Raw genomic sequence first — 12061 nt, 5'->3', positions numbered from 1 at the left:
ACTTAAATCTGTCTCATTCATGAAAGTACACTAAAAGCAGTGACACTGAAACAGAGCTTAAGGAAAATGTTTGCTTCCTACCTGGGTTTTCTTGTACAGCAGCTCTTGGATCACACACAAGAGCCAAACACCACACTCCCCCTAAAAGCAGCACCCCAGCTGTGCTTTTAAAGAGAAAGAGTCAGATTTCCTGCTTAAACCACTAAAACACTTTTGGCAAACTTCTTTTTGTAAACATTTTCATCTACGGTAAAAGGGAAATCATAAATAAAATATGGAGAAGATGCAGCTTCAGCAGACCTTTCCAGTTACTGCAGTGATTTAAAAAAGCAAATATCCACAGTATATTTTTACAGAGTTGAGGGTGGTTATTTCAGGCTGAAATACAATAAAATCATCACTCATCCGAACTTTAAGTATCTAACTTTGTTAAATTATCTGACTTAATTTCTGTGTCCTGCGTCTAAAGTGCAAGAGTGGCACAGACCTTCTTGGGACTTGTATGAACCAGAGCAATGATTCCTAAATACCAGTCATTTATGGAAGAGACTCGTTCCCTCTGTTGACTAAAAAGAGGTGTTAAACCTCTAATTCAGACTATATAACAACATTCCGGCAAGTAAATATTTTTTTTTAGGTTAGTTTAGAAACCCTTAAATTTCACTCTGAAAAAAATCCCTGGAAACCTCATGTAAGGATAAATCCTTGAAGGTGATGGTTAGTAGCCAGTTGTTTTCCTAGTGCTATCTGTTCCAATGCATTAAAGTACTACTGCATTAAAGTAACTACTGGAAATGCATCAAGGAAATGAGACTGCATTATTGTTTACAGGGAACCTTTACAAATCAGCATCAGCCTCAGCAAACTTCTTAGCTTGTCATTTGGGGGAAAAATTACAGGAAACATAGCAGAGTTAAAAAAGATATAATCTCTCAGAAGCTGTTATTGGCTAACAGGCTTTCTGCTACCCCAGGATTTAAAAATGCTGAGAGTAAGAAGGCAAATCATAACTTCTTAGAGATATCAATATACTGTAATATTTCTGCAGCAGAAAAAAACCCATATGAAGTCTGTAATATTTGTTTTAGAGCTTACTTAAAGGGAATCACACTCGAGCCCTTGTTAGAGAAACAGAAGAGAGATAGTTTATCTGTGTGTTAAATGCTCGCAACCAGTTTATACTAGGAATGGCAGAAATGTCAGCACTGTGAGATGGTTTGTAGAAATGTGGATTGTCTTATATACCATCCTTAATTTTTGTAGCTACAAAGGGATTTATAACTTTCCTGTCATGTCTGGAAGGGAGTATTTTTGCTGTACTGAATTATTAACAAAATAATTTTTATGTTAACATGTGTATTAATATCTCTAGTATGATCAGAGTAAACAAAATTGAGAATACTAAATGGAGTTACTAGACCTATTTATAATTGTCTGTATATAAACAGTCCCTATAACATCTGAGGGTCTATTACTGCAAAGTTTTAGTAGTTGGAATCACATGAAAGGAGATGGAGAAATTGCTGCTCCTTTCTGAATGCTATACTAAGAAGGAAACCATGGGAAGAAGTAAACATAGTAGTTAAAAGAGATTAGGAGTATGCATTTTTACTTGTGGAAAGAGGAACTGTCATAGCTAGAAATATCTGGTATGACAAAAACTTTCAGGAAAGGGAAAGATATGTAATAGGGGGACAGGTTTCTTAGAGTAACATGCACAGCACACATCTCTATTATCTGCTAAGAATCAGTGCATGTGGGACTGTGGAAATGATCCAGTGCATGAAACTTCATACAACATTTTGGCAAGAATTCAGATTCAAGATCTTGTTTTGCTAATAAGTCTGTGTCCCAACAATCAGAAACAGTTGTACAAACAGTTCAAATTATGGACAAATATGAACAGCTTTTATGTAAGGAATACTACTATGAGACCCTGAAGGAGTAGTCGGTCCTTTGCTTAACAGGATGGAAAGCTGCTTAAAAACACATGTCAGTACAATGACTGTTCACAGGAGACATACACAAACTGAACCACATGTGTTTCCTGGGGGGGAGAACAGGTCATTTATCTTGGTCAGCTTTATAAAGAATGGCCAGCCTAATGCCATTGATCACACTGGGCAGCAGACTTAGTGCTGCACATAAGGTGGAGTGAGCTGCTCTGCTTTGTTGGGTGTGGCACTGTCACACTTGGCCCTTAATTGCTGTTTTGTCAATGATGGTCAAGGCTGGCTTTTAGAACAGGCAGAGTAGATGGCAGCTTGTAGTGCCTATGGTGCAGGATGCCCCAGAGTGGGTAGTGTCATCATGGGCCCTTGTTCAGAGTTAAAACATTTTAAAACTCAGCAGGGGACAACGAGCAATGGAGTTATTTCTCAGGCTTTGAGGATAATGTAAGGTTTGTTTTGCCATATACGCCTCCTATTGCCTGCCTAGAATCAAAGTCAAAATTTGTAAAATCAACACAAGGGAAGCAGCAAATGTTACCAGCCACACAGAACATTTACAGCATAAGGGTACATGTTGCTGTGTTCTTAGAATAGGAATTTAGGTATTATGTGCAACCCTACAGTGATCCCAGTTTCAGGGAGTTTGCAAAAAAGAAAGAACAAACTCTGCTCATCTTAATTATTTTTAAACTGATGACACCTTACTCCAACATGACAGAAATCTCAACATTGTTTTGTAATTTGTCACATGCAGTTTAGATGTCTGTGTTCATACATCAGAATGTCTGACAAAATGTGCATGAAGGCAGGTGGTACATGGAAGGGAAATCAACATCAGTGGCAGGAAGGTTTTCAGATGATGAAAGAGATTGTTGTTCAGTTCAAAAGTTTTAAGTCCTTTTCACTTTCTTCTGAGCCTAGAGATAACACTTCATTGAAATTAGTGAAAGAAGAATCACTGCTGGTACATTTCCTTCATGCATTTCACCCATTTCTAAAAATCTCACCTTCTTGCAAAAAAAGCCACTTAAGAGCCCACTGAGAACCATGATTCATTTGTATTTTTCAAGAATTCAGTATTTTTGTCCCTTTGTTAAGATGTCATAAACAAGGTTATTCTACCACAGAGATGATTTTACAAATTCTGCCTTATATTTTTTTATTTATTTAGGATTTAAGACAGGTTATTTAAAGCTGAAAAGAAACAAATTTATTATTTTTTACTTTGGTGTAAGTAGAATCACTCCAGGATTCACTTAAGTATCCTTAAAAATTTCAATATATTTATATACTTACGTGTATTGAATTTGGAGGCATGAGACGATGGCTAGCCCATCTTAATATATTGCAAAATTTTCTGGAGACCAGCCAGGTTACTTCAGTTGAAGTTGTCCCAGGAGGAACCTGAGCAATATTTTATAGAAGATCTGCCAAGAGGACACTTCCATCATTATCAGGGTACTTCTCTGTTCTCATCAATCCACATCTTTCTAATTTTGAGACATAGAAATTGCCAAATGCCACTTTTCCACTTAGCAGATTGTTCTTGAAGCGCAGACACTTGTTTAACAGTTGCCATCTCAAAGTTAAAGGCTACCCTAAGTTAGTAACTTCGATGCAGGTGATGTGAAGACACGGGTACCTCCTGATTCCTTCTTTCTTAATATAAGTCTCCAATACAGGGTTGTCAAAACAGAGATTTACCCCACCTATTTATTTGCACTGGTAACAGGAGAGCAAACAACTACTTTAACACACACAGTGATCTTTGAACTTTTAGAAATTAAAGTCAGGTAAGAGAAATTTTACACTAATACTTGCTGCTGCAAGAACAATCTGCATGGAGGAAAAATCTCCTTACACCTCTTCCAGCAGGTAGCTGCCAAAATTGCACTCAAAATTGAGGAATATAAGCCAAATAATCCAAGACACCTTTATCTTTGTGAATATTTGCTATTAAAAGATACGTGTATAATATGTCTAATTAATTTTTCTTTTCCCTTAGGTAGTAACTCTCATAAATTGATCTGATGTATGCAGCTAGGACAAAACCAGGTATCAGTGACCAAGGATTTCGTGACAGTATTTTGAAATTTCTTCCTGTGGATATGAGGAAGAATTATGCCTCTGAAATTCAGAAATGCTGACATAATCTCAGTTGGGAGTGTTGACCTAAGGAATTACAGAAGAATGTATATGATCTCTAAATGCTCTCTGAGCTGAAGTCTTGATAGTTTGTGCCGAAAGGACTAATTTGCTTCTTGAAAGCATTACTCTTTGGTAAAGATAGTGGTATATTGCTTTCTCAACTCTATTTTTTCCTGTTTACTTTCATGTATTATTTCTTGGATGGGACTCATCAGCTACTGAATGACATATCCAAAGCAAGCCCCATTTCCACATACAACTGAAGTTCCTGCTGACCGAACTGCTTAGTACAGCATTAGTATAATTATTCTGAATATTAATTACCTGTCAATGGGTAAATAAATCAATAAATAAACCAATCAGTGAAAAATAATTTATTCAGTAAATATCTTGGTGTATGAATATGAACAGAACCTAGTAGGTGACCTGTGGAAGGTACATAGAGTATTAAATGAATTGCAACAACTAATGTAACATACTTGATAGGAAATGAAATAAATTGCTTCCAGTTTTGTATATTTTTGCTTATCGTAATAGTACCTAAATGGGGTTAGGTAGATTTAAAAAGATTTGAAGAATGTAGATAATGTTCTCAGCATTGATGTCCATTAGTAATTATTTGCTCTATATTGTCTCAGCATTGTAAAACATTAAGGACCTGAAATTGTCTAACAGCCTAACCATATGAACATGAACACCAGTAGTCAAAAATGTGAAAACATTTATTCTATACGACATACTCATAAAAATTTGAAAATGTTTAATTAAAAATCTAGGTTAAAAATATTCAGCAGTAGAACATGTGACTAACTTCTTCCTTAATGACACTCCACCAAAGTATAAAGAAAGTCTGAAAGAGCAGAAGACTGTGGAGAGGTGTTTTGTTTCAAATAACTTTATTTTTACTTATTTATCTTTACATACATATATCCAAAGTAAATATATATACTTTTAGTTAAGAATCTCAGGAATACTGATGTTCCTAATATTGTTTGGTGGTTTCCTGATCGTTTGAGGTTTGTAAGAGTTCTTGAAGCCATGATCAGGAAGCCCAAGAGTTGGTACTGCAGTAAAGACATGCTTCCCCCTGGCAGTTTCTCCTGGTGGCACTTATTTCTCTCTGTGGACTGTAGGCAGAGTCTAGATGACTAATTTGATCTGGATGCCTAATTTTATATGTCATTATGGCATGTGGAGAATGACCAATATGTTGTGTAGAAATATTTGATTAATTTCAAATTTGATCATGAAGTAATCTTGCTCTTTTGCTCCTACAATGTTTTGAAACCAACCAGACCTCCCTGTGTACTGATGTGAATTGTGGGAAGACATCAGCCCAAGATATTTTCCATATAAATTCAAATTTAGACAAATAAATACCCCAAATGCAATATCATGTCATCAAAATTGATATATTTTCAAATAATATACTAGCAATAGCAATGATTTACTTTAGGATAATGTCTTGAGACCCTTAATGAGGGCAGGGACACATGGTACTTGTTGTCCATATGTTGTCCATATGTGTAGTAGAAGTATTCTTCTTGCCAAAATCTATAGAAAAAATCCAACAGAATGACTTATTTTTAATTCTTCATGCCAAAATATTAAACTGTTCCACAAACCATAGAATCCAAATGGGAAAACTTTGGGAAATTAAAGTTACTTTTCTATAATTGTACAAACATAAATCTAAAATTGCTAAGAAAAGGAAAGCAGTAACTCTTGGTTTACTTATTCCCATGGTGTAATTTTCAACGTGGGTGTGGTTGTTATACCTCTTTTATATTGGTTTCATTTTTACAGATTTTTACATGGGAGCACTTTGCTTATAGTTAGGATTGCAACCAGCAATATTTCACTATAAAGCTGTATATTTTCTGTGTTTAATTGAGAAAAATTAGTTTTGTCTGAATATTTCCAGATGTATTATAACTACAATATATTTCCGTGGAGTCTGGAGAAAATCAGTCATACTCTTTCCTTAAGGCTGGGTTTATCAGATTTTCTAATTCTAATAAAACTAATATGTTACTACTAACATAAGCTTTATGCTGATTCAAATAACATAAACCTATTTCCATATTTTATGAGACAACAATCTAATTAAAAACTTATTTTAGTTGCTTTTGCTGCGTGATATTCTGGGTCCAGTCCTGCACCTATTGGGTTATGCTTCCTGGAAGTCATGGGCTAGATATGATCCTTGTTCTGTTCTGTGGAATTCAGTGCAGGCAGCACTGGGCAATGGTGATGGTCTTTGTGCCTCAGATAGGCACTGATGTCTGTGAAGCATCAGCATCAATCACAGTTGTAAATTATGATTGGACTGCATTTTGCACTCATATTGTCTTTAATTTGCAGATGCATAAATGAGTGTACAGCAGGGTGATAAAGCGAATCTCCAAGTGTTCTTTTCCATATTTTTCACAGAAAGCAGCCCTTGTGTGACACTAATAAATTAGGTGTCTAGTTAGAAAAATTATCTGCTGTTGTCTTCTATCAGACATCTCTCACTGTCAAATAAAATAATGGTTGTACAAGCATTGCCAGTTTGATTTGTGGTCAGGGCTTTGCACCTGTTCACTGCACAAAGCAGCAGTCATGCACTCACAGCCATGAATGCTGATGTGGGAGGAAGTGAGGCCATGGGTACAGAGTGCACAGACTGATGTTCCATACAAAACCATTGTGTTGATTCTGCAACCTCAGCAGCATCTATGTGTCATTTTGTCTGGTTGTAACTTTCTTAATCCATCAAATACACAGAAAAACCCTGAAATTTCCATCTGCCTTGGTCATAACTAAAGTGGGCTCAAGAGTTGTGCAACACAGACCACTAACATTTAACGTTATCTGAATAACTGTTAGAAATAGCAGGTCTCTGTAAATCTGGGATGAATAAAAGATTACAAATTCTTGGGAAGTAAGAGGACCCAATGAAAAATTGCCAGTCTTGACTGGTGTTGAATGCTGGAGAGCTCGTGATGTCCCTAGATATTTTTACAGTGATTGGTTGCTGCCACTGATAAAGGGGATTCCTCATTTCCACTGGGGATTGATACCGTTTCTCACCAATGGACCTTGCTGTGCTCCTATCTGATAGAGGAAAGTGCCAGGTACTACCAGAAGTTTTATCTCCCGATGGGTGCAGGTCGTGATTAAATCACCTCTTAACGTCATTGACAAGAAAAGTAAATTGACCTTGTTACATCTCTTGTATAATCCCCATGAATAGAAGTATAAACATTTTTTTGCAACTTTCAAGTAAGTTTTTGAAACACTGACAGAAGTAGTTGCTTCCTAGGTAACCACTATTCATCTCTACTTTTAATTCCATTTATCATACATCCAAAGGATGGTAGCAACAGCCTACTTTTATTACTCCTATTTAGCTGATAATCCTTAAGGTCCCATGTACCTTTTCCAAGGTCATTGATTTGCTGAATGCAGTTTTCCTTCTTGTCTGTGACCTACATTTATTTTATGGCATTTGGTCATATTGAAATATAACTTCTGCTTTAATGATGTGACTCACTTTGCTTCATATAATTTACTCTGGTTAGTGATTACTGTCCTGTCATTTCTGGGCACCCACAATTATCTTCAGCAAAAAGTTTATACTTTTTTTCCACATTTCTCATAACGATAATAGATAGCATTTAAAGAATAGCAAAGACACATGGAATTACACTGAAAATACCCACTAAATACTGACTATCTCCAAGTTTCCAGATCTTCCAGTTTTTAATTTCTTTATATGTTTCATAGCTTTGTTCTAGTCTTTTATGGCTGCTATTGAGTAGTCCTCAGCTAGTACAAATCTTCATGTACTTACTGTGAGGTTGGTTTCCTATGAATGCTATTTGTTGGTATAAATATCAGATGAGACTGTTCTTGTGACCTGTGCAGTGGCATCCTGAAGCAGTCATTCCTATTTTATTCCTCTCCTATCTGTTTTTAATGCATTGCCTGTCCTAAAATGACCAAAGATTATATTGCAGTGAATTGTTCAATTTTACTTTAATGTAATATACAAAATAGCCACTCTAAATTGCAAATTAATACATTTTATATAAAAAACAATGTACAGTATCTTAAATTTGTTTAAATAGTATTATAAATGTAATTTTCGGGAAGAGTCAATCCTGGAGTGATGCAGTCTTTTGTTAATTATAGTTCATTTTGATATCCCTGCTGTTCTCTAAAAAATCCATCCTAGGTTCTAGAACATCCTTACGAGCTCAGGTTTGGTTCCAATCAAAACAAGAATGAACACACAGATTTTTATTTTTTCATTTCAGCTTTGTTTTCCCCACACAGATGAATAAAATCTTATGTTGGGGCCTCCAGTTTGAATGTCATTTGACATCTGCTTCAGAGCTCATCTTCATCTGATAAAGCATCAAGGTAGTCTGTATCAACATATAAGAGAAATCCAGAAAACAAACTGTCTGCCCACGTTGGATCAGAAAAGAGACCATTTTGGTCAGTATAGAAGATTTCAAGCCATACTTCATCTTCTGGCTGAAGGTAGATCACTGTGGATCCAGAAGCTACGTCGTGGTTGCCGGTGTTCGCATCAAAAGTCTTGATCCGGTACTTGCCATTGTGAACCAGCCCAATCGCAAGGTGCTTGTTTGCTAAGGTGATATCATAAGAAAAATAATAAATCCCTGGGATGGCACAAATGAACTTTCCTGTGGACGGGTTGTAATGCTCCCCCTCATTGAAGAGGACTTTATTGAATACAATTGGTAGTCTTTCCTCTGGGTAGCTCGTGGTGATGCCAACAGAAAAGGCAGATTTCAGCACTATCTTTCCACACTTGCAGACCCCTGGTGCACCTGGCTCTCCTCGGTCTCCTTTATCTCCCTTAGGTCCAGGTGGTCCAGCTGGACCTACTTCACCTTTGGCACCAGTCAATCCTCCAGGTCCTTTCTTACCAGACTCACCTTGGTCTCCTTTCTCTCCAGCAGGTCCTAATGGCCCAGTCTTTCCTCTTAAACCTTCAAAAACATTTTAAGTTAGTTAATCGTTGCACATATCACCTCAGTAAATGATTGTGTGGGCTACTGTGTGTGCCTGAACAAACAAGAAAAACATGGTCAGAATTTCAAAATACTCTAGAAATACTTTCAAAATTTTCTAGTAAGTTTGCAAAAGGAATGCCAGTAACTCCTGCTTATCTTCATGTGTCTTGATTACACATTAAAGAATATTATATGTAATCAATCTATTGCTGCCTGAACTGACAGGCACTACTCATGGCAGGGACAGCAGCATGACCACCTCTGTAGTCATACTTTTCCACTAAATATTTCCTAAAAATGGAGCATTTTTAGTGCATACCTAAGCACCTGCTAATCATTTACACCTGGCTAATGGCACAGGTGGGACACCATGCATGCTTCATTCTTTCCAAATTTTTTCTTAGCATCTGTGCGAAGAAAGGTTGTGCATTTACATTTCTTTACACTGATATATGTGCATGCTCTCACTATATTTATGTACACATCACACTTAAACCCACACAGACGCATACACACACTCCTCATATATAAATATATAGAGAGATATATATACCTATATATACATACATATAGATAGATGATACATAGATAGATACATATGTATAGTGATGATGATAACAGTGATGATGAAAGGTCTTGTTTTCTTGTACTACTGTGTTAGGTTACACAAACATTCAGTACCTGCACTCCCTTTTTCACCTTTTTCTCCCTTCCTGCCATCTCTACCATCTCTTCCTGGAAGACCAATGCGTCCGTGTGGCCCCGGGGATCCGCTGGCTCCCGGGGGGCCGGCAGGGCCTGGCAAACCCGGGATGCTGCAGATATATCTGGTGTAGTAATTTTCTCCTTTGGCCTGGCTTTGAAGAGGTTGTTCGCTTGTGTAGATGGCAAAACTTGTAATGTACAGCAACACAAACATCCTCAGATCTGGAAAAAAAAATTAGTAAGACACTCTGGTCATACGCAAATGGCTCTGAATATGCAAATAATGTGACACTGTGATGCATTATGCACAAGTAAAGGTGCAGACCTCAACCTGAAATTTCTGCATTACCAAAAGCCCTGTAGGAGGCAAAGAGGAAAGTTGTCAGGTTGGAGCTTTTTCTGGGCGCTGTACATGTTGCTGTATGTCTTTCAAGTAAGTAGCTGTAGACTGACATAGTGTAATTGGTGAATATCAGCTTTTTGGGGCCAAATGTTGACGCGTGAAAAAATAATCTGGATTTTTTCAATGCAAAGACCTTTGATTGCATAGTTTGTCTTTGGTCCCTATATAAGCTTTACAGATAAAAGCCTTCTTGCTGCAGGGAGTTAGTCTGTTCCTATAGTGAGGATAAAGCTTACACCTTCGTTTCATTTTGAAATTTGCCCTTATGGTGGCAAAATGAATCTCCAGCTTAAATAACTGCAGCAGAAACTTGCTGAAGCTGCAGAAAGGATGGCAGTTAGAGAGCTACAGCTTCAGGTCCCCTTGGAAACAGTACAAATAAACACTTCACCCTAATGTCAGGTGGAACCAGGCAGCTGCCCTGCCCTGCAGGGGATGGTGGAGTGTGAATGGGCTGCTAACAGGTTGAGTTTTTTAAGCCTGGCTTGGGCTGTCATATACAATGAACTGTGTTGCAGTATCTTGCAAGAAAATTGGTTAAATCCTTATATATGGTATTTGGGTGTTTTCATAAGCAATTGGATGAAAATTAGATTTCTCTGTCCCACTGTGTACTGGGATACTAAAGAAAAGTAACTGTACAAACAGTGACATGCAGAATAATTGCAGTACCTGATATACAAAGGTTTCTGAAATTTAGTGTTGCATTAGCAGAGAGTCAGTCATGGGTCAGGTGAGAACCTACAAGTCAAGCTGTTTTTTCTAGTTCCTTTGATGTCTTCTCAGAAAATTTGTGTGGGTTTTTTTGTTGGAGCTGCCCATTCCGTCAGAGCTAATTTACAGCATTCAAGGAAATCAGAATCCACAGGTTTCTGTGGGGAGAAAAAATAAAAATAGAATGGGCAATTGAGAAAAATATCTGTGAAATGCAGTCTATCATTTCTTAACAGTGAATCATAGACTGATAGAACCATTAAGGTTGGAAAAGACCTTTAAGATAACATTATCGAGTCCAGCCATCCACCTAACATCACCATGCTCATCACTAAACAATGTAAAATCCACGTTTCTCTTCCAGAGATGGTGACTCCACCGCTTTCCGGGGCAGCCTGTTCCAATGCTAGTCAAGCCTTTCTGTGAAATCTGTGAAGATAGATTTCCTGCTACCCAATCTAAACCTCCAGTGCCACAATTTGACATTATTTCCTTTCACCCTGTCACTTGTTCCCTGGGAAAAGAGACTGCCCCCCCCTGGCTACCTACCACCTCCTTTCAGGGAGTTGTAGAATGTGATGAGGTCTCCCCCAAACCTTCAGGCTAAACATTCACAGCTCCCTCAGTCGCTCTTCATAGGACCTGTGCTCCAGACCCTTCATCAGCTCTGCTGCCCTTCCCTGGACATGCTCCAGCACCTCAATGTATTTCTTGAAGTGGGGTTCCAAAGCTGAACACAGGATTTGAGGTGTGGCCTCACCAGTGCCCAGTATGGGGGGGACAATCACTGTCCTGGTCCCACTGGCCACACTACTGCTGGTACAGGCCAGGTGCCTTTGGCCTTCTTGGCCGCCTGGGCACAGCTGGCTCAAGTTCAGTCACTGTCACCAGCACCCCCAGGTCCTTTTCCAGTGGGCAGCTTTCCAGCCACTGTGCTCCCAGCCTGTGGCACTGCCTGGGGCTTGCAGGACCTGGCACTTTGTTGAACCTCACACAACCAGCCTCAGCCCACTGATCCAGCCTGTTCAGATCCCTCTGCAGAGCCTTTTCATCTAGAAATTGTTGTTCTCATTCTGTCTGCTGTGATAATGATTGACACTAACTGA

The 12061-nt window shown here is 38.1% G+C and overlaps 1 protein-coding gene across 3 annotated transcripts in view; it reads right to left on the bottom strand.

The window, feature by feature from the left end:
* Positions 1–8104: 8104 nt before the first annotated feature.
* C1QTNF7 (C1q and TNF related 7) overlaps positions 8105–12061 on the bottom strand; it is a 50137-nt gene continuing 46180 nt past the window's right edge. For all 3 annotated transcript variants that reach the window (XM_068188742.1, XM_068188741.1, XM_068188743.1), the window contains exons 2-4: positions 10914–11113; positions 9815–10060; positions 8105–9109 (exon numbers count right to left, since the gene is read on the bottom strand). In XM_068188742.1, coding sequence (XP_068044843.1) covers positions 8478–9109; positions 9815–10052 — 870 coding nt within the window. In that variant the 5' untranslated portion in view covers positions 10053–10060; positions 10914–11113 and the 3' untranslated portion in view covers positions 8105–8477. The remainder of the gene's footprint in view (positions 9110–9814; positions 10061–10913; positions 11114–12061) is intronic.

Source organism: Anomalospiza imberbis, chromosome 4 (genome assembly GCF_031753505.1).
Source record: "Anomalospiza imberbis isolate Cuckoo-Finch-1a 21T00152 chromosome 4, ASM3175350v1, whole genome shotgun sequence".
Lineage (NCBI taxonomy): Eukaryota > Metazoa > Chordata > Aves > Passeriformes > Viduidae > Anomalospiza > Anomalospiza imberbis.
This window is presented reverse-complemented; position numbering and strand designations above follow the sequence as displayed.